The sequence below is a fragment of the Leopardus geoffroyi genome, chromosome B1 (assembly GCF_018350155.1).
Source record: "Leopardus geoffroyi isolate Oge1 chromosome B1, O.geoffroyi_Oge1_pat1.0, whole genome shotgun sequence".
NCBI lineage: Eukaryota > Metazoa > Chordata > Mammalia > Carnivora > Felidae > Leopardus > Leopardus geoffroyi.
The window spans coordinates 141669137-141693108 of NC_059327.1; the positions used below are offsets into that span (position 1 = coordinate 141669137).

The 23972-nt window shown below is 41.1% G+C and overlaps 1 protein-coding gene across 1 annotated transcript in view; it reads right to left on the reverse strand.

Moving 5' to 3' along the window:
• FRAS1 (Fraser extracellular matrix complex subunit 1) overlaps window positions 1-23972 on the reverse strand; it is a 431004-nt gene that overhangs the window by 182718 nt on the left and 224314 nt on the right. Inside the window, exons 18-20 of the mRNA XM_045473641.1 lie at window positions 23378-23554; window positions 8256-8396; window positions 5555-5698 (exon numbers count right to left, since the gene is read on the reverse strand). Of these exons, the coding sequence (XP_045329597.1) occupies window positions 5555-5698; window positions 8256-8396; window positions 23378-23554 (462 nt within the window). The remainder of the gene's footprint in view (window positions 1-5554; window positions 5699-8255; window positions 8397-23377; window positions 23555-23972) is intronic.

The following is a 23972-nucleotide window of genomic DNA, read 5'->3' on the forward strand; positions in this document are numbered from 1 at the left end:
CTTCAGTCAGGTTCAGAGAGCAAATACTTCTCAGACCTAACACTGGAAGATGATTATTGATTGCTCTTTGGTGCTCTTCAACAAGCAAGAGAGTGGCAAACCTGAGCCCTCTTGGTGACCTTCTGCTTGCCCAGAGGACAGAAGGAGGAAGGAAGGAAGGAAGGAAGGAAGGAAGGAAGGAAGGAAGGAAGAAAGGAAGGAAGGAGGGAGGGAAGAAAGGAGGGAAAGGAAATCCATAATCTGAGTATTGGTTCATTATTTCACTTTACCTTTAGGGAGTGCCAATAAATTGTCAAATGTGTTAAAATCATTGCAGGACTTCCCAAAGACTGTTCTGCAAAACACTCATCAGCTCTGAGAGGCTATAACAAATAAAGGGGAGGGGTCTGCAATGAAATGTGTGAGAAATGGTGCCCAGTCTCCTTCATTTTAGAAATTCACAATGCACATCTGCTTTTTTAAGGTTCTAAGAAATTCTGCAATAAAGAATAGTGCTTCACTTTATTTAACTGAGAGTTTCCCAAATTCACTTAGCCAGAAGTCTTTTTTTGCATGCAATACCTATTAACCATTGTTTAAAACTTGAGTCCCATGGAATACAATATGAAAATGCTCAGAATAATATTTCTTTACTGACACTTGTCTTCTTTTGCTTACATTCTGTCATTACTGCCTAAACAAACAAAATTCAATCCCCCAGAATTGTACAACCCTAACAAATCAGCTGTTTATAATTTTCCAGGTCTCCCCCTCTACATATTATTCTCAGTATTATCTCCTCTTCCAGGTAAGAACTCAAAAGTACAGCCATCCCATCGGGCATTCCACAAAACCCACAGCATTTTTTTTAATGCTTCTGCATCTGGATATTTTCCCCTCATGTTTTCTTTTTAATTTTCACCATCTTCTATGAACAGGGGAAAAGGTTTTAGCTGAGAAAGACAAGTGGAGAAGGCACCTCAAGCTTTGAAATTTGGGAGAATGTTGTTTACATGTGGGCAAAATGTAAACAACAACAAAAATCTATGATGAAAAAGCCTGTTTCCATAGCACTGAACCATGTCTGCTGCAATTTGTCCACTCTTGCCTCTCACCTCAGTTCATTTATCTTTGTTGAAAACCTTCAGCCCTGGCCTAAATCTCACAAACTATATATTTACTTTGATAAGCTTGGAGGAGGAAAAAAAAAACAAAAAACCCCACACATATGACATCTCCATATGTGATAACACATTGAGGTTTTGGACCTGTTCCCAGGATGTGTTTATTCTTGTCTGTGTGATAGATTAGATGTAATTTTCTTTCTTAAACAGCTAAGTGCAATTAAGAGGTCTCTGATGATGATCTTAGGTACAGCTCAGATAGAGAATAAATCCTGTGAGTAAATCCTACCACCCTGCCAAGCTCACACATGATAGAGGGAACAGAGAGGGTTCTTCTCCAGGGGCTAGAATTTCCCAACGATGGTAACATGCATTTCACTGATGGCATTGCATGGGGAGGATTATCTTCTGCTTTGTCTATCATCACAGGGCTCTCCCTAACACCTTCCTGAGTTTAGATAAAAGTCCTTGAAATGTTCCAGAGGTAAACTATGACCTGACTAAAGCCACACTTGAGTTAAAAAAAATGTTCTAGGAATTTAGGTTCAGGGTAAAATAAAAATAGCAGATGAGCTCCTAGTGGCTACAGAAAGAAACGGGTGTTCATTTAAACCTTCCACCTCCTCATGGACAGCTACTCCTAGATGTCCAATGATCACCCCAAATTCAATTTGTCCAGTTCAAACCCCTTGTCTTCCATTTCCTGCCCTTAGTAAATGGTACTCCCACTCCTCAAATTTATTTGCCCATAAACCTTGAAAATCATCCCCCAAATTCCCTCTCCCTTAGTCTCCAGGGCTGAGACATTGCTGACTTCTCGATTGCTTCTATTAGGTTGAACCATATAAACTTGCCACTATTTGATCATTTGTGCACAAAAACCAGCAATCTCACACAGGTCGACCTAATATATAATTAATTCTTAGTGAAGCCAAAACCCCTTCTCTTCATCCCCTCAGCAATTTTCTCATTAAAGGGCTTCCTCTTTGATCTGACTTCTTACAACGACCTCTTAAGATCCTTTTGCCCCAGTCTTGTCTTCTACACAATCTTTGGTGGATCTTTCTCTTCACAGAAATGCAACCACAACCTTCCCCTCCCTAGAAACCTCCAAGAGACCCCCACAGCCTTGATGACAAAGTATATTCTCCTTAAACATAACATACGAGGCCTTCCTGACTGGCCCTGTTTCCTTCTGCTTCAGGTACCATGACTCCCACACTCAGGGCTGACATTCTGCTTAATTCTTTGTTGGTGCCCGAACAGATCATAGTCTTTGGCCCATTTTCTGGAATGTTCTCCCCTCCAAATCTCCAAACCCCTCTAATTCTCACTCATCTTTCAAAATTATCTCAGTTATGGTGTGCTCTGGAAAGCCTTTACTACCCACCCTCCCCCACACCCAGTGTGGGTTAGGGTCCTGCCCCACAGATTTGCCTCCTCTCCATAGCAACATCATATTCAAACATATGTCCTTCGTTCACTCTGCTGTACTCTTCCTGAATACAAGCACCATATCTTATTCATGTGGGCATCCCCAGGGCCCAGCACGGTGCCTGGCATGGAATGTATGTCTAAAAAATGTTTGATGAAGCTGTAAATGAAGGAATTCATTACGGTGCTACAGAGAGAAGTGTGAAGACTTATGGAAAGGATATATATTTCTTGAAAAAGCAAACTTTGGGGTCAGTGCACTCCTTGAAAAGATCAACAATTGAAATTACTGGTCAAATTATTCTGTAACAAGCACCGACACACCAGTATCTATTCAACAAAGGATTTCTAAGCACCACACAATGGTTACCTTACTGAAAAACTTTCACTTACTATACCCAATTCCTAGGACAGACAAGGTTTGTCCCGTGCAACCTATTTTAGTGGGGACTGTTCTTCTAGGGCTGAGGATTTCCAGAGTCATTTAACCTAGTCCCATGATTCTTTATTCTAATGGTCCCCTATTAGCCTTAAAAAATTAATGTGACTCCTAATCACCTAATTTATTATCAAAGAGGGCTCTGGACATTGGAGAGAACAGAACTCATTAAAAATTAAATTTTTCCAATTTCCTTACATAAACATTTACTTATAAAATATGTCCCAGCATAAAATTTTTAGGGTCCACATACAGAATAGGTTGGAAATAGAAAAGTCATCATGAAGGTCCACCCTTCTAACTCCTCTCTCTGACTATAATCTCTCCTTGCTCTAGTTCACCTTCCACAGCTTATAGGTGTCCTGCCCAGAGCACAACCTTAGCCAAGGCACAGTCTTCTCCCAAACTCTCACGACTCTATTACCCACAAGATTCAGTTCAAACTTTCTGGCCTAGAACTCTGCGTTCTCTAGACTCTGGTTCCAACTTAAATTTTCCAATCATTTCATCTAATGTGCCTTAATACAAACCTTGCTCTTCAGCCAGGTGGGACCGCTCACTGGCCACAAACGGCCCACATGTTCTACCTTCTGGCCCGTCTCCTATGGAACCATACCCAGAAATCCTGCCTACCTTCCCTCTGTCTAACCAAATCCTAGCTATGACTCAGGAAGAATTTAGGTTCTCCCTTCTCTACAATGCTTTTCGCATCATTTATGCCTCTGAACTCCTATAACCCATATTGCCTGTTGGTGCTATTATCCATAAGATTCTTTGTACAATTGTTAACTGCCAGTTGTGTTTTTGGTTCATCTCCTTAAGTAGCGTGCAAGATATCCATGTCCCCTCAAATGGCAACTCAGCACCTTGTGGGTTCTATGTAAATACTTACTAATGTACTGAAACCAGGAGAACCTCTTAGTTCTCATAGTAACTGCTCCTTTGTATCCTAAAGTAAGAAGCGGTTGCTGAACTCAAGCTCACAAACTATAATAACAGTCAGCCCCTGCCATCCCTAGATTCTTCTTCAAGGGTAGGCACTAATGTTTCCTACCTGCCCACTTCCCAAGTCAGCCGTGCCTATAGCTGGCAGTACTGGTAAGGGGCTCACACTCTGCAGCTGTGGGGTATCTCATGAGTCTCAAGCCTGGCCTCTCCAAGCTTCCACTTTTCATTGCCCCTAAAATGTTTGCAGTCTTTACAATTATGTTTTTCGCTGAATACCAGCATTTTTTGGCTGTAGCCCTGCTGTTGACAGTTTAGTCTTCCTAGGATATAAATTCTGGACCCCAATGTCTAGTTATCAACTAAGGTCATCTGCAAAAAGGAATGGATCACCCAGGACCATGGCACTAGCAGCCACACTTGGAGGGCTGTCATTAATTTGCTGTGCCCCCCCCCCCCCAAATGGACACCTGAGGCATCAATGCTGTCCCAGACTAAATGTGTTTGTTCCATACTATGACCTAGATAACTGACCACACCTCATATCACTGCCCAAAGACAAGTCCTACAGACAGATCAACCTCAGCAGCATATATCCAACCAGATCTTAGCCTTTTCACCTTTCCCAGCAGCATCTCAGAATGCCTCCCAATCAAGCCAGTCAGAGATGTGACAAAAGCTGTTGCAGGCAAATCTCTTTAAGTTTCTCCTACAATTTGGAGAAATGGGTCAAGAAATATGTAATAACCCACTAGTCTATACATTCTTCTCTCTAGACCATAAGCTCTTTGAGGGCATGGTCATTGTCTCATTCACCTTTCCTTTTTTTTTTTTTTCTTTTCTTTTCTGTATTCTGAGCATCTGGCCATGAGTAGACACTCAAAGATATCTGTCGTATGAATTGATGCGTGAACCCTAAACACAGTATGGCTTCTTCATCATTACCCAAGTTCCAGGCTACTTTCCTAATATAGACCTTTTTTGAAACCTGAGTTCTAAAATGAGGAGGAAAAAAAAAATCCTGTCTCCTGAGACAACTGATTTACTTTTAGGTTAATCTCCCTAAATTTTTGTGCCTAGGGTTGATGGCAAAAGTTCTCCACAGCAAGAGGCAGAAGATAATGTAGACAAGAGGGAGAATCTTCAGAGTGACTGAAGAAATGTGTTGCTATCTTAAGCTGAAGTGCACCACATAAGGTGCTATTATCATCACTTCAATCTTCATGAATATAAGGTTCCAAGTTTTTTCAGCAGTTTCAAGAGTGTTATTAGAAGATTCCATTTAAATCTACAAATATTTACTAAATGTCTGATAGGAAGCAGTGAAGTAAGTTCCCAGACATGAGACTAATGCCTCCCAAAAAATAGCTCTTCATCTGATGACAAAGGACAAATATGAAGAGACCTTTTTTTTTTTTTTTTTTTAAGTAGCCTCCACGCCCAGGATGGAGCCCAACGCAGGGCTTGAACTCACGACCCTGAGATCAAGACCTGAGCTGAGATCAATGTGGGATGCTTAACCTACTGAGCCACCCAGGCTCCCCCAGATACAAGACAGGCTTCTTCAGCCTGGTATGGAGAACCCCAGTCTTTGGCTTGTGATTTCCAGGACTCTGAAGGAGCTCTCACTCACCAGTGCAGTACCCCACCAGGTTGAGGAATTGTTCTTCTTTACAGCTGGTCCTGCAGCTCCCACCAGCAAGAGTGACATGAGGGTGACAGGAGATACAGTCAGAGTCCAATGGGCCGTGGCACTGCCTGCAGGTGGGGTGGCATTCTGGGGAGAGAAATGAGAGCCAGGATTGGAATCATCCACTCACCATGTAAACACATGAAACATTAATGCAGTTCCACAAATTACAGCAAGAGCAGACTTCAGACACTAATCATCTTTCGAAAATTCCTAAGCAAGCCTGGCATACCGTCAGACCCGACCAAAAGATGACGTTTCTGCTGCCAATGAAAATGCTGTCCAAGGACAGAAGGTGGAATCTAGAACCATCAAAACTGGAGTAATTGGCTGCACATTCCAGAAGCCCCAGCAGGAATAGCCCCAATCTATACAAGTAAGGAAGCTCATTCAGATCAAGGTCACAAAGCAGACAGGTGAGCAAGTGGCAAGACGCCCTCCCTCTCATTAAAATACCTTGCGTGATTCAAAGAGCTATACAGGGAAAGGAGGGTGACATTTTGCTTCTCAGAAATTCCTGGCAGGCAAAGGGGAGCCATACACAGCAAGGGACAGCAATACTTCTAACTAGAGTCAGATGCCAGCCACGCTCTCCCTTCAGGCCACAATTTGGATGCCTCCTGTTAGCAGCAACGCTTAATTAAAATACAAAAAAACAGAAAGCCCTCTTCCTGGAGGTTATCGTGAGCCAGGTTTGAAGTTCAATTCCTTAGACAAAACCATGTCAAAGCTATGTTTTCTCCCAGGGAAAGCTCAAATTACTCAGGGGGACTGCCCTGGAAACAAGTAAGTCGCAGGAGGTGTAGGCGGTAAAGATAAGGGCGAGGAGGAGTCAAAGAAGTCTGCAGCTGCAGTCGCATTGATGCTGCCAAGGCAGGCAGCAGGGGATTTAAGGATTTCTCTGCCAAGGACGAGGAGGTCTAAGCGTGTCTGATTCCAAGAGGAGCAGAGGTGAGGGACCAGAGCTGGGCAGTGCTTGCGGGAACCGATGACAAAGATTTCCCTTCTGGCACAGAGCTGGTGGAAAGCACAGGCACAGATTTTGTGTATAGTCAACCACCTCTCACTTCTCATGGTGAGAGGCCAAGGGAAGATAAGGAGTTATATATAAAACAAACAGATAAATAAATAAGGCAAGCAAGTAAGAAAGTGAGCTGCTGATTAGAAGGCTAGCATGAGCTATCATCACTCGTCATCCCTCCTACATTCCTGAGGCTCTGAACTTGGAAAATGCTTGTCCTAAAGATACTCGCATTCTCAGAATGATTTCTACCTCCCAGTTCTTCCTCCCCGCCAGATTTCCCGCCACCCAGGTGCCCTGCCAACTCGGGCACTGTCCATCTGCTGGCTGCAAGCGGGCAGAGGCATAGACGGAGGAGAGTTAGAGCTACTCAGACTTGACCCCCCAACAATTTCACACACAGGACAGCCACTGGGACCAGGGTGAGGGCACAAGAGGACAGACAACAGTTTTCAAGGACAACCCCAATGACGAGAAACCAGGAACATTCCCACTGAGCCTGATAGAGTGTTTAAAGTAGAGCAAACCCATCTAGGGCCTAGAGAGATTAGAAAGGTATTTGAAAAAAGAAAATTTCAGAAGAAATATAATACTGATCCTCAGTCTAGATTTGCATTTGCATTGGATTTCCTCTTTAGAGTTTGAGGCTAGATGAACCTGGCAAGCATTAACTTATTTTAAAAATATTTTGTGCACTGGGGCGCCTGGGTGGCTCAGTCAGTTAAGTGTCTGATTCTTGATTTCAGCTCAGGTCATAATCTCACAGTTGTGAGATTGAGCCCTGTGTAAGGCTCTGTGCTGACAGTGTAGAGCCTGCTTGGGATTCTCTTTGTTTCCCTCTCTCTCTGCCCCTCCCCTGCTCATGAGCACATGTTCTCACTCTCTGTCTCTCAAAATAAATAAATAAACATTTAAAAATATTTTGTGCACTTATTATATGCTTTCTGACTCTAGAAATATATGTGATACAATTTTATAACAAGCATATAAGCAGGTCTCAACAGTCTAATTTTAGAAACAAAATGGTAATCATGATAGGATGTGTTTTGTCTTTTCTTCCATAGATACAAGAAAACACAGTGCTACAATAAGGTGCTTAAATTTTAGTATTTTGTCAATTCCAATAAAACCCTGAACTAATCTCAACCAGTAATTTCTAGAATCTCTGTCACTGAAATATAAAGGTGTTGTTAAAAACTTATTGGACCGACACACCAAAGAAGAAAATAAATATCTTGCTTTCATCTCTACTCTCTTAGGCTGTAGCCAGGGGAAGCGGAGCTGAGAACTCTAGAGTTAGACCCAAATGCCTGGTCCTACAGAGCCGCATTAGAACCTGGATGTAGTAGCTTCATGATCAACACCATCAAATCTACCCCTCCCTGTGTGCATAGGGCAAAGCTGACTCCAATTTTTTACTTCGTCTGTATTTCCCTTATTGGAAGAATAGAACTTCATTTGTTCCCCTCACTCTATACCTTGACTCCTAACAAGTTCAAGATAAGGATGTACAGCCCAAACCTAGTGTCCTGGTATGACAAAAGTTTCAGTGACAGAGTCTGGCTGCAATACAGAGACATAACCATGGCATAGGGAACATGCCCCAGCATGTTACATACTCACCTGTGCAACCGCCTTCCTGGTTAAAATATCCATCTGGGCACTGGGAGAGACACTGCCCATCCAACAGCACTTGAGAAGGCCAGCAGGCTGTGCAATTAAGTGGGTTTTTCCCTGCACACCTGAAACAGGATTGGTGACAAGCTGGAAGAGAGATAAAGCAGAGGAGACAATCAAGAAAGCTGCCGTATGACAAATTCGGTAGCTCTGTTTCTCCTGTTAACGTTCCTGGGTTGGAATACGTTCTGCACATTCACTTAGTTTTTCCCAAGGACAGAGTACACATCTCACATACTTCTTTCTAAAGGCCATATCCTGCAAAGCAAGCATCTGTGGGACCCAGATTAAGTAAGGCACAAATGCCACGGAACAGAAATAACCATTTGCAGAGGCATACATTTCTTTTCTTCCCAAGTTTCATTCTCAGAGAATGTCAAAGAAAGACCAGAAAGCCGTAAAACAGGTCTCCTTCCCTCAGGACAGTTCCTCCTCCATCATTAAACAATGGGCTGCTTATCAGGCTGTTCAAATTATAGCAAACAGTGATGGAAGCTTTACTTACTCATTCACAAAAATTTATATGGTGCCTACTTTGATGGAGACTGAACATACACAGGTGAGAACTGTCCAACATTTTGAGCTGCTCAAACTAGCTGCATCAACAGACACACAAGCAAGGAACTAGAATGCAATTAATGGGAGGCAAAGTATAGTAGAGAGAGTAAGAGCATCACATCACAATTCTATGTGACCTTGACTAATTTATATAACTTCTCAAGGCTCCTACTTCCTCATGTATAAAATGAGAATATAAACTGCACATACTGCAGAGGGTGTTGTGGACATTAATTGGGTTTGATGCATGTAAAGTTCTTAGGATAGTGCTAAGTATATAGTAAGGACTTAATACATCTTAGCTGTAATTATTATCATTGAGTGCTATGTTGCAAGTAGGTATACATAGGTATACCTACTTTTTATTTTATACATAGGTATAAAAAGAAATGTAGAAGCAAAGAAGAAAGAAGACATCTCTGCTTGCCTACATCAGACCTTTAAGAACAAAAGGGTTCTATAAGGAACTTATCAAACTCAACACCCAAAAAAACAAATAATCCAGTGAGGAAATGGGCAGAAGACATGAATAGACACTTTTCCAGAGAAGACATCCATATGTTCTGGCTGACAGACACATGAAAAGATGCTCAACATCACTCATCCTCAGGGAAATACACATCTAAACCACAATGAGATACCACCTCACACCTGTTAGCCTAAAATTAACAACACAGGAAACAACAGGTGTTGGCGAGAATGTGGAGAAAGGGGAACCCTCTTACACTGTTGGTGGGAATACAAACTGGTGCAGCCACTCTGGAAAATAGTATAGAGATTTCTCAAAAAGTTAAAAACAGAACTACCTCACAATCCAGAAACTGTACTACTAGGTATTGACTCAAAAGATAAAAACACTGATTCGAAGGAGTACATGCACCCCAATGTTTATAACAGCATTATCAACAATAGCCAAACTATGGAAAGAGCCCAAATATCCATCAACTGATGAACGGATAAAGAAGATGTGGTATGTACGCACACACATACACAATGGAATATTACTCAGCTATCAAAAGGAATGAATATTGCAATCATGTGGATGGAGCTAGAGTATATTATGCTAAATGAAATAAGTCAGTCAGAAAAAGACAAACACCATATGATTTCACTCATATGTGGAATTTAAGAAACCAAACAGATGAACATATGGGAAGGGGGGAAAAGAAAGAGGGAAACAAACCATTTGAGACTCTTAACAACAGAGAACAAACTGAGGGTTGATAGCGGGAGGTGGGTTGGGGCATGGGCTAAATGGGTGATGGGTATTAAGGAGGGCACTTGTGTTGAGCACTGGGTGTTGTATGTAAGTGATGAATCACTAAATTCTACTCCTGACAACAATATTACAGTATATGCTAACTAACTAGAATTTAAATAGAAATTTTAAAAACACCAAAAACCAAAACAACAGTGGACATGTTCCGTGAAAAGAAAAAAAAAAAAAAAAAAGAATAAAGGCGATATTTGCATGAAGTCCCAAGGGTGGCCAATGTATTAATCATGCCTTTTTACTTTCTGATACTTTGACATCTGGGGTCCTGCAAATCCTGGAGAGACTACCTTCCCAGGGCTAGTCAATTCCTAGAGATAGTAAATGACTATCATGGTAGAATGCCTTTCATATGCTAACTAGCCAGTCCCAAATCCACACACCATCACCTCCCCTATCACTCACACTGGAGCCACTATCCTCTTGCCCGTTGGAGACATTCCCTACACCCCAAAGCCCACTGAAGTTATTCAAATTAGCCAATCCTAAGCTGCTTACTCTGTCTAACTTGTACTTTCCCACAGAAACCACAATAAAGGTTCTTGCTTACATTTTCCCCTCACTCTTCTGCCTCTTGACCAACCCTGGTGCTTCTGGGTGTGGCCCCTGTGGGCTCCCTCCTCTTAGAAACTGTGAGTAACACATTCTTTTCAATGGCAATTATCTCCTGATCTGTTGGCCTCATCACACCTGAATAATAATAAAACCTCTATTATGAAACAGCTAGTCATTCACCTCTAATCATTCATTTGTTATTGAGTCTCAAATAGGTCTAGGTGCTGGGGATATAATGGTGAGTAAGACAAAGACCTGATTCTTAGCCATGTGGATGATTTCAGGCCACCTGCTGCTGTCCATCCGGTGGACAAGATCCACAATTGCAGGGACACCACTCTGAGTCTCCTCTTTGGCCTCTCTGCTCCTTCTATCAAATACCCAGACAGAGACCAGCAGCTTGGAAGAACCAAATGTGATTTTACACCAATGAAGTCTCCGTTTCTACCAACCCGTCATAAAAACGCAACATACGTTTTGTAATGTATGCAAGGCTAATATAAGCTAGGATGTCCTGGTCCAGCAGTACTGGTTGTTAAATATTAAACTGCCGATACATGGCTGACATACACTGCTGTTCTAAGTCTTCTAGTACTCCCTGCAGCCTTGACCCCACGCTAATATCCTGCCCTATCTATAAACCAACACCTAAAAGGTTTAACACCTCCACCAGGAGGCTTCCAGGACCCTGCTCCTGAACTAAGACCAATATCTATTTGGATTCGGCAGTACCTTGACTTACTGGTTAATAAATATTTGACTCTCATCTCTGGGTATACTGCAGAACTTTATACCTATTCAACAGTATTTATTACAATATGAAAAACAGAGCTAGAGCTCCAATTTTTAAAATAATTTCCTTTCTTATATTGCCTTGTAAACAACTCTATTAGCACAAATCACAGTAAGAATTTTTCCCCCAATATTTTCAAAATCACTGAGAAAATATTTCCTTTTCAAAAAACAAAAAAAGAATAGGTAAGCAAATATTAAAAGGAAGGGTACACATTAGCCCATTATGCAAGACACGTTTAACACAAATGAACGAAGCGGCATGTAATCAAAAGTCAGGTGGCAATATTTCAAAAATCAGCTAAATTATACTGTCAACATAAAGCTTTCCAGGATGATTTGGGGAAGCAACATACTTCCACATATTTAAATATACCTGTGACAATACCAATATGTTTATATTAGACTTTACAAGATTGCTAAGATCCCTAGCTCTTCTTCTTATACCTCCCTAATAAATAGGAAATCAAAGCATATCATTGTGGAACTGAAAACTAGGGAATATGAATTAATGCCTGTGAGCACACAACATATTTTATTTTATTCCATTTGGTCACAAAGTTAATGTGATAACCTGGCTCAATGTAAGTAAAGGTTATTTTTGAATTCATAAAACAGGAAAGCAAAGAGGACAAATAAGTTGAAATATTGATGGGCCAAGAATTCCACAAGAAAGTCCCTTTGTCACCCACCAGATTTTAGAAATTTAAATATCACCACATGAAACCTTAGAGCTGGGGTCATTGGAAATGTTTAATAACCAAATGGATAATGAGCCTGTTAGTTGCCAAGGGACACAGAGGGAAAAGGACATACTGGGTGGCCACCCTGTCAAAGGATTTTTTTTTTTTCCTTTACAATGCTCTGTTTCTGTAAGTACAGGCATTTGTACCTTTAAAACAATCTCACAAAATTTCAATTCTGCACCAGTTTGGGAAATGTCTATACTCTTTCAGTGACTTTAATGAGGCTCTATCATTCTATGGAATCTGCTTTCATAGCAGGAGTTCTGGTTTGAAGTCTAAGATCCTTCAAGGAAGACTAACTCCATTACAGGGCATATATGGAAAAGATTTGAAAGAAGTTCTATGAATAATTTCCCCACGTACTACTACATTTTTAGAGAGTGACTTTCCAGTTGATGGCTAAGTATATTTCTGAAAAAGCATAACTGAGCAGCTTAAGCACTAAAAGTGTTGGCATTAAAACTGTCCTTAGATGATTGTAAAGTCCACTGAACCGGACTCCAGAAAAATATTACCTAAAACAATTAAAACATATCAATTTTTGTTCTGTTATATTCTACTCTCTTATTCTATTCTACCCTATCCCCTATTTAAATTTCAAACAACAAACATACTACTTTTTTTCTTTTCAGTGATATAAAAAGTGGTTCAGCATCCCTAATTTTATATCATATAAAATTTCCTGGTTTTTCATGTCAAAAACAATTTTTGAGGTAGACTTCTCTTGAATTATGATGTAAATATCAAAAATCCTCTAGGAAATACAGTAGGAGTCCTGTGACAAGGGATGAAAACTGAAATGAATTAAGTCAAATAAAATCAATCTCCTCCTTTCCCTCACCATCCTCTTCTTTCTTCTCTTTCTTTCTTCTTCCCTTTTTTAAAATGAGCTGATTTAACTTATCCCTCCATTCCTCCCCACTCTCCCACTAGATTAAGAACCACTTAAGAGTAAACATCATATTTTTTCCATCTCTGATCATAGTAGTACTGTAGTACTGATCATAGTCCCTGTCCCTGGCGTGTTGTAAGTTCCCAATCAATGAATTCCTGCTGATTGAATGGGTGGGTAGGTAGGTGAGCCAGTGGGTGGATAGGTAGATGGAAACACTGGCAACACATTCTTCTAATTCTCCCATCTCTCTGATTATTTGCCCTCAGCCTTTCTCTGTTTACGTCAGGATACTGGAGCTTCCCAAAACGGCAACCTCTGCCCTTCTTCTCACTCTAAGAAAACTTATTCATGGCTTTAATGATGACCTCCATGCTGGTGAGTCCCAAATTTATGTGCACATCTCTGGCCTTTACTCTGAACTCCAATTACATAAATCTGCCTAAGGGATATCTCTAACTTGGTGCTTCACTGGTGTCTCATATTCCTTATTTCCAAAATACTACTCATCATCCACTTCCAAGCTCAGCCCATATAGACTTAATGCAAATTATGGCATCACATTCCTTCGGCCCAAAATTGCAGCTATTATCCACCCCCAATTCTACAACCAACCCACCACATTGTCTTTCTTTTTTATTCCCTGCCTCACTTGGCAGTCCCACCATACACCAAGACACCCATGCTGAAAACCTTAGACTTTTACTTTTCCATCACCACAACCCATCCAAGACTCTGTCAAATATCATAAACTATGTCATATCTATCCCAGCTTAACCATCCCCATGACCCTTTGGTGCAGGCCTTCAATATCATTCATGATGTGGATTAGTGCAGCTGCTTCCTAACCAGTCCCATTGTTTCTCCGCATTTACCTGTTGCACAAGTAAGGGATTGATTTTTATGAAATGCAAACTGACCAGATGATTCCCCTATTTAAAATATTTTAAAAGTTCTCCAGTACCCAGAGTGTCAATTCTAAACTCCTTAGCGTAGCACATAAAGCACTTCATGATGTGACTCATCCCTATGTCTCTACTTTCGGCTTTATACTGTGGGAATACCAAATGCATCGTACTTCTCCAAATATGTCATGCCTTTGCACCTGCTGTTTCCTTGACCTGGAATGCCCTTTCCCACCTTCTTCCCTGGTGAACTATTAATTCTTCAACAGGCTGATGATGTAGTTTTCTCTCTGCAAATCTTTTCTCATACTTTCTCTCTCCCAGACAGAGTCAGTCTCCTCTATGCTCTTTTGGGGATAGAAAGATGAAAAAGATATAGATCATGCCTTAAGAAAAGCACAATCAAGTAAGGGAGACTGACATCTGAACAAGCAATTAAAAGAACATGGTACACGCTGTTGTAGGGGCCAAGGGCGGGCTACTTGTGAAATTGTGCCTACTGCCATTACAGTTGGGGAGCAAGAAATTTCCTGTCCCCTCAAGGTCCTTCTAGCTGGCCCAAGAATCAAACTGACATGAGACAGAATAACAAGAGAAAATCAAATTTAATAGTGTATGTACAGGGAATCCATACAGACACTGGAATTCCAAAGACATGCAAAATGAAGTGTATATGTTATCTTAAACTAAGGAGAGGGGTTAGGGGTCTGAGAGCTCAAAGAGAAGACATACAATCCTCAGGAAGATTAAAGACAGTAAATGTTAGGTAAACCAATGTTTGCTGGGCCACTCAGAAACAATGGGACATACAAGGACTTTGATCAAATAGATCTTGCTAAGTTCTTCCCTGTCTATCATACCCAATTTACATCATAATGTAGTTATCTATGGTCATAGCTCTCTTCCTGGAGCAGGTCCTCTATCTAAATTCTTTTTAGGCGGTGTGGGGAAGGTAAAGAGATTTTCCTGAATCTGCTGGGTTTTGATTGCTTTTTAACTGAAAACAGTCTTTATGCCAAAGTGCCCCATCTTAGGGCAGCCTGCCCTTGGCCCCTACAACAGAATGTGTATCACATTCTTTTAATTCCTTGTTCAGATGTCATTCTCCCTTACTTGATCATGTGGTCCTTAAGGCATGGTCTATATCTTTTTCATCTTTCTATCCCCAAAGTCGAGCACACCCATGCTATAAAAACTAGAAGGGGAAAGTGAAAAAGATTGAACATTACCAGAAGGCATGCATTTATACAGCTTATGTCAGCACTCTGGGGACTACATTAAAGAGTGTTGCTTAATATAGATGCCATGTATTTTATTCAATTAGTGCAAGGGAATCCCAACTTCATAAATAATAACATACTCTTAAGCGGAGCAGGCAGACTCCTGCCCATTTATTTCTTTAATTAAAGCTCTTTGCCTTAAGGCCTTTGGTGAAACTTAGCAACAACTAAATAGATCAAAATGCAAACAATGTACTTTTTCTTCCGATTCACCTAAAGCATGTTAATTAACTGACCAAAATAATTGGTGAATTTCCTATTTAAAAAGAAAAAAAAATGGTGTTCCAGTCCAAGATGGTGACATGGGAGGCTCCTGAACTCACTTCCAACTCACACCAAATCTACAGTGACACCTGGAACAATTCCCTCTGAAAGAAATTCAGAAACTAGTTGAGGGACTCCTAAATATCAGGCAAATGAGAAAAAACCTGTATGGAAACAGGCAGGAAAGGCTGGGACACTCTTGCCATAAACCCCACCCCCCTGCACAGCACCATACAATCAGGAAGGAACTCCCAGTTTCTCCCTGAGGAATGAAGGGTTTAGAGTCAACATGTGATGCCCCAGCTTTTAAGAGTCCGCTTATGGGATGGGTCCCCAAAACCCTAGCTCTGAAAGCCAAACGGGCTTGAATCCACAAAACCCATAAGACTATATAGCAAGTAAAGAAGTATTTCTTTTTTTTTTTTTAATTTTTTTTTTTCAACGTTTATTTATTTTTGGGACAGAGAGAGACAGAGCATGAACGGGGGAGGGGCAGAGAGAGAGGGAGACACAGAATCGGAAACAGGCTCCAGGCTCTGAGCCATCAGCCCAGAGCCTGACGCGGGGCTCGAACTCACGGACCGCGAGATCGTGACCTGGCTGAAGTCGGACGCTTAACCGACTGCGCCACCCAGGCGCCCCAAAGAAGTATTTCTTAATGCGCCCACAAAAATTGGTGGCAGTTATCCCCCCAGGGCTCAGTACAGACTGGAAGTCAGAAAAGCCCATTCTCCCTGTCTTTCCCAGAAAGAGACCTATTTTCATACCTTAAAAATTGTTGGCTAAGGGTCAGGCTTCTAATTTAACACATGCATAGAGGCCTACTGACTGCGAGACTCCTAGTAGACCTGGGAGGTGGACACCATATTTGTGCTTTACCTCTGCCTCCTTCCAGGTCATTTGTGTCTTCCTAGAAGGCACTTATGCACATGCTTGGCACCCCCTTGACAACCTGGCTCTGGTGGTAAGTGAGATTAGAGTTCACTGGTTCAATGGGACTGTAGCAAACAAAGAAACAGTTCTTAACTGGCTGGCTATCACCCCATGGCTCAATGCAGAGGAAGCAGACTCAAATACCCATCCCCCAGTGTTCCCTTCAAAGAGGTATATTTGCATGATTTAAAAGCTGCTACTTGAGGCTCTAGTGTTGATCAGCCATCATCTTGGCTGCTAACTGAGATCCTCCCCTTTGGGACACTAACAAATCTTACGTAGCACACCCTCAACTCCTAAAGGCCACTAAGAACAAAGAAAATGGCACAGACAACCACAAAGGGTTTGAAAAACACTCAACAGCTAGGGCTGGCTGAACAATAAAGGTACAGAGAACAAACTGGTCGTTGCCAGGAAGGAAATGGGTGACAATGCTCAAAAGGTGTAAACTTCCAGATATAAGATAAATAAGTTCTGGAGATATAATGTGCAGGATGGTGACTACAGTTAACAATATTGTATATTTGAAAGTTGCTAAGTGGTGATCCTTTCCCGGTATATACATATATTGAATCATGATGCTTTACATCTTAAACTAACAAAATGTTCTATGTCAATTACATCTCAATAAAACTAGAGGAAAAAAAAATTTTTTAAATTGATACCAAACCTGTATTGACATGTGCTTCCTGCAGTAAGACCCAGCCTAAGGAGACAATACTATCTTCAAGACTGAAAAAGAAGACCTGGAAAGATTTGGTTGCTAAAACTTCCCTGGGGCACCTGGGTGGCTCAGTCAGTTAAGTGTCTGACTTCAGTTCATGTCATGATCTCGCGGTCCATGAATTCGAGCACCACGTCGGGCTCTGTGCTGACAGCTCAGAGCCTGGAGCCTCTTCGGATTCTGTGTCTCCCTCTCTCTCTGTCCCTCCCCCACTTACACTCTGTCTTTCTCTGTCTCTCAAAAATGAAGAAATGTTAAAAAAATTTTTTTAAATAAAATAAAATAAAATAAAATAAAATAAAATAAAATAAAATAAAATTTCTCTTATGTTTAACCTGACTAGAGCTCCATGATTATTCTAAGTAGGATGAGAAGGATGCCAATGCAGGAATGGGGGCCACTGGGATGGTTACTACCTCTCCATTCCTTGTTAAAGCAGTGTGCCCACCTACATACTACATCAGAAGACATGTAAGTAAAATTCATTATTGCAGTACAGAGTTCACTTTTAAAAACTTGCAAATTCTCTCAAAATCAGATCATCTTGGACCCTCTTGCTGAATTGTGTGGGAACTGAAAGAATCTATCATTCATTTGCCACAGAATTGGGGCAATTACATGGCTAACCTAATCACCCTGACTATGTTCGCCTCCGGTCCTGGTCACCATTGCCAAGCTGTTGACATGGTGATAGAGCTGCATCATTAATTGAGATGGCCTGGCCTGAAATTAAATTGTAAGGCTCTAGTGTGAAATGAAGAACAAAGGATACAGGCTCGGAAGGGAATATTTCCTGAGCAACCATGGCCTGTATTAAAGCCTAGGATCCTCCATTGCTAAATCATTCGTTAGTTAATTCCTTCTAAGTCTTCCTTTCTTCGTCTATAAAATGGGAGTAAATGTAAACTCACAAAATTTCTAATAAAAAATTGGTTGTAAGGGACTTATAAGCCATGAAGTGGTGTGTGTGTGTGTGTGTGTGTGTGTATCCACAAGTATGCGTATAAATAACTGTAAGAAAATATGCCAAAAGATTAAAAGAGGTTATCTCAAGATTGAAGGGTTATAAGTAGGATTTACAGATAAAATAAAAGATACCTAGTTAAATCTCAACTTAAGATAAACAGCGAATAGCATTTTAAAATATCCCAGGCAAGGGGCGCATGGGTGGCTCAGTTGGTTAAGCGGCTGACTTTGGCTCAGGTCATGATCTCGCGGTTTGTGAGCTTGAGCCCTTGTCAGGCTCTGTGCTGACAGCCTGGAGCCTGCTTCAGATTCTGTGTCTCCTTCTCTTTGCCCCTCCCCCGCTCACACTCTGTCTGTCTCTCTCTCTCTCTCTCTCTCTCACACACAAATAAAAATTAAAAAAAAAATTAAACTGCTTTAGTTAGAAAGAAGGATACCAATGATAAAATGATATACTTGCCCTTCTTAAATTAGAGGCTTGCTTACTCAACTATAGTCCCTGGACCAGGAGCATTAGCCTTATCCCAGATCTACTAAATCTGAATCCACATTTTCACAAGATTCCCAACAGATTCTTATGAAAAGCTCTGATCTAGACAGACTGCAACTAAAAGCTAAGGTTTCAAAATAGCTGAACCCTTTAAAAGAAAGAAAAAACAAAAACAAAACACCTCAACAAGAATGGAAGGAAAATCTGGGGCACCTGGGTGGCGCAGTAGGTTAAGCATCCGACTTCAGCTCAGGTCACGATCTCGCGGTCCGTGAGTTCGAGGCCCGCGTCAGGCTCTGGGCTGATGGCTCAGAGCCTGGAGCCTGTTTCCGATTCTGTGTGTCCCTCTTTCTCTGACCCTCCCCCGTTCATGCTCTGTCTCTCTCCCAAAAATAAATAAACGTTGAAAAAAAAAAAAAAAAAAAGAATGGAAGGAAAATCTGAAACGGAATTTAGAGATCTGCCTGATCCTAGGAACATTCGTAGGAAAGAGGAAAAGCCTCCCAGTGACAAGAGCTCCAGGTCCTTTGTCCTGTCCATCCACCATGGGCTGCACAGTCACTAAATGCCCCCAGGAGGTATCCGTCTTGGGAATTACCATAAGAATGGCACTCCTGGAATTGTACAACATAGCAACCTTCGACCCACCTCTACCCTGGGGACTTCATATGGATTCATGAACTCACAGAGGCCTGGAAAACCAATTGGGATAGATGAATAAAAAATTAAGGGATAATATTATTTCACTTTTATGTGGAATTTAAGAAACAAAACAGATGAACATATGGGGGGTGGGGGAAGAGAGAGGGAAATAAACCATAAGAGACTCTTAAAGATAGAGAACAAACTGAGGGTTGACAGAGGGAGGTGGGTGGGAGATGGACTAGGATGGGTGATGGAAACTAAGGAGGCACTAGATTGTGATGAGCACTGGGTATTATATGTAAGTGATGAATCACTGAATTCTACTCCTGAAACCAACACTGCACTGTATGTTAAGTAGGTAGAATTTAAATAAAAATTTGAAAAGAAAAAAAAGTAAAGTATAGTTTTTTGATGTTTGAAAGTTTTGGAGGAATGAGTTTTTATTATTTTATTTGTGCAAGGGAGCTGATGGGTATTTCCTGGGTTTTTTTTGTTTGTTTTTTTTAATGAACTAGAATCTGTCAATGCTGACAGAATCAGTTAAATAGGTGAAATGAACTCTGGATAACATTACTGAAATCCTTCTTTGAGTTAATACTAAGTACTAAATGTTAATACTAAATGTTAATATTCAACAAACATGCACAGTTTGGGTTGACTACTGAAAATGCCTCCACATTGTCTTTCACAGACAGTCTTTTGTACCAGTAATTCTAGCCACATTTTGCAAACACAGAGGCTATATGGGAAAAAAAAAAAAAAAAAAAAAAAAAGCATTAACGTCCAAGCTCCATCTTCTAAAGTACCCAAGTTCATTTTTGAGCATGAGCCAAAATCACAGGACAAACACATGCAGGTGGCCGTCCCCAGCTCACCAAAGTATTTCTGCTTTGGAGTGCACATCAGCCCAACTCTTTCTCCCCCTCTCTTATCCCGCTGTGGGCTTCACAGCACAGACCACTACTCAAGTACCTGACATGGGTTTTGTTGCTACTGTTGTTATTCATTTCATTACTACCTGTTTCTCTCACTAGAATATAAATTCCACAACAGTAGGGATTTTGTCGGACTCATTCTTGAGTGTACCTCCAGTGCCCAGACAATGCCCAGACAATGCCTGCCACCCAGGGCCCACTCAATAGAAATCCGTAAAAGGAATGAATAAAAACAGACTGCCCTTGAGCTACTCATCAACAAGGTTCTCTTTGGTCACTGTTTGTTAATTTTGTATTTTTTCGTCCTTCAATCATAGTCTTGGATGTTAGTCAAATATCTCAAGTAGTTTTGTTTCATCTTCCACAAGATAATTCCTGGGTTTGTCATGTAGCTCTGAGTAGAAACTTTCATGATAACTTCTGACACCACTTCAGACTCTAAGTAAATTGCTTCTTCCTATAATGCATCTGCTTCTCGCTTTCATTAGCTGCAGTAATATTCTAATCACTCTGTACTGCAGTCTCAGAGAGAGGAAGAGGGAGAGTTCCAGAAAATAGTTGTTTTTCTCTTCTTTATAGAAAGGCATTGAGATCAAAAGTGCTGCAAAATAAACTCTCAATGGTACAGCCACAAAAAAACTCCAACCCTTTGAAATGTTCTGCACAGAAGCAAGGGCATTTCTGGGAATGTGCGAGAAGGAGAGCCCAGTGCAATCTCATAGGGCTCTCAAGCCTGAATTCATAGACAACACTTCGGCAGAATCGACAATGGAACAGACTGGGAGGAGGCAAAAAGGTTTCCAAAGATATGAGATGAGTGACAGGAAACACATCAGTCAACACACTTAATACTCACATAGGGTTGGAAACAATTGGTGGTTGCACTCAAGTTTCCCAATGGGATCTTGGGCAACTCAATTAACCTTTTTCTGCCACATTCCCATCACTTATAAATTGAGTACAACAATCTACCTAGCAGAGATTGTGCAAGGATTTGGTAATAAATGTGAGTAGATAGCTATATGTGTGATACCTAATAATATTATGTTAACTAGCATAAAATCACGGGGTACAAGGGACTATAGAGGTCAATCTAGACCTTTCACACGGGGCCACAATTAAACCACTCTACAAGGATTAGACTCTAATCCTTTTAAAAAGGTGTCTGTATAAAGGGATTCCCAGAAAACTCCCCTTTGTCAAGGATGCTTCCTTAAATCCTGCAGCATTTTACTATGCTGTGCTTTTGCCTCTTCAGCAACCATAACACGGTAGCCCCCAGGTTTAGGGCATAGATACTGGAGTCAGGCTGACTTAGAATCCACTGGACTCTCTTCTATGCTGGCTACGTGACTTTGAACAAGCTATAGTCTTAACTTCTGGAAGCCTCCATTTCTTCTCCTCTAATACAGTTGTCCCCCTGACCCCATAAGGTACCAAAGCTATGTGAACAACAAGTAAGGCACTTCACTTAGCGTGTGGTTCATGGTGTGTACCAAATCAACATTAGCATTATATTCTGGCTGAATAACCCTGGTCACTCCAATATTTATTTACGACTTAACTTTACAAAGGTTAATTTTTGTTTCTCTTTTCTGATCCCTCTTCAAATTCCCTATTTTTCACTTTTAATATAGTGTCCAAAATTATAGGAAGAGGCTAACTATGCTGAGTAGCCTGGGAAGATTTCTTCTTTATTTCTCCCAGGATCAGAGGGGAAGGCTGTATGGTGTGTGCCTTGGGAAGGCACCGGGACTCTTAGTGATAAAGATTCCTGTATTTCAGAAGTGGTTGTGGAAACAGAACCATGAGAGTTTAAACGACCACAGAGAGTTTAGGCAATGCATACATGGGTAGGAATCAGTGTATTTAGAGAGTAAAGACCCTTCCCCTAATTTCTGGGCACTGTGTAACTTCCCTGAAGCCTGGTGCATCCCAGGGAGCAGGGGATTACCTCTATAATGTTCTTGAGTACCTGAGTATTTGGACTGAGATTTATTACAGTTGAGCACGGGGCTTTACAATTTGCCAAGAACTTTCACACTCCTAACCTCCTTTGATCTTGGCAAAAAGTATGTGAAAGATAGTTATCCCTATTCTAATGCTGTGAATGCAAAGGCTCAGAGAGCTTAAATGTCTGGCCTGGGGTCTCTGTATTCCAAATCTACATACTTCCTACCATTCCATAGGACTCACTGTGTTAAAATCTTTTAACTTAACCTTGAAATCCATCATTTCCATGTGAGAGTACCTTCCAATGTAAAATTGGATATTGTAGGATACAAAATTGAATCTGCAGCATGCTTAACAGTTATGTGGTAAAAATAAAAACTCAAACTTATGCACAGGAAAAGACTTGGCTATATTACAGCAAAATGGTGAAAGTAATTACCCAAGTGGTAGATGGTGGTAGATGGTGGACAGGTTATCTTTCTACATTCAAAGTTTCCTTTAATGAACATACATTATGCTCACAGTGAAAAATATGAGTATTGATTTTTTCAAGTAGCTTGAGAGTCAAATATACCCAACAGCAAGGCAACTTTGTGTAAGAGCAGAGAGGGGCCTCCCCTAACCCCCCCCCCCAAATTACACATCTCTCCCCTTCATCTGCTCAACCACTCACAGATGATCCAGCTATTGAGTCAAATTATTCAAGATGGCATCAATTCTCTGTAGATGCTATGCTAAGGCAATGGCGGGAGTCACTTCTAAATTTTGACAGAAGTCCAGATTTTGCCCTGAAGGGGCCAATTCATATTCAGAGTAGCAAATTAGAAGAAATAATAAATGGAATTCTACCATGAGCACTGGGCCTTTCTTAGCTACTCATACTGTCTCTGAAATAATTCCTGTCTGGAACTTTTTAGAATGTAACTTTAGGGACAGTGGGGTAAATGGAACCAGCTCTTTAAGATCATCTATTATTCACCAAGGGAAGGAGAACATGAGTGGGGTCTCCTTTGCATGTCGGTCTTCTCCATCCACAAGTATCCTGGAACAGTTCTTTGTTTTCACAAAGGGCTTCTGGCTTTGGTCCCACCTCCCAGGATCTCTCCAGAGCAAAGCCCAGAAGCTACCTAACATTTCCTCAAATCATGCTTCCTCACCTTCACAAAGTCCAGTGTTCTCCAAGTAAAACTGGGCTCTACATTGGGACAGGCACACGCCAGAGGTGATGTTCGCCCCAGACAGCTGCTCAACTTGCAGTCCTTCATCAGGCTTCTTACACTGGGCACAGTGAGAGGGCTCTGGACCCACACAAGTGAGGCAAGAGGAATGACAGGCTGCCATTAAGAATAAAATGCAGAAAACAATCCAAGGGTCACATATATGCTGCAACCAAGGGGAGTCCCTAATTAAATCTAAACTACTTAGAAGAGTTCACCTGATACATCTTATCAGAAAATTACCTTCTAGTGTTCTATACACAGCACAGAGTGATAATATTCATGAGAGGCACAGTGAGGGTAACGTTAACTGGTCACATCTCTCGGGTTTGTAAAGGCTGTCAAGCTAGAGTATGAAAAAAACAGCAAACTGGACAATATTGGCTTGGTTCTCCAGATACACATTCACTGAATGATGTTTTAATATCATGGCCTCACTTTTTATTGAAGATTTTAACAGGCAGCCACACAAAGGCCATTACTGTATTTTTTGCAAAAATGGTTGTTACGTTATTGTCTACCGTGTCATCCATCA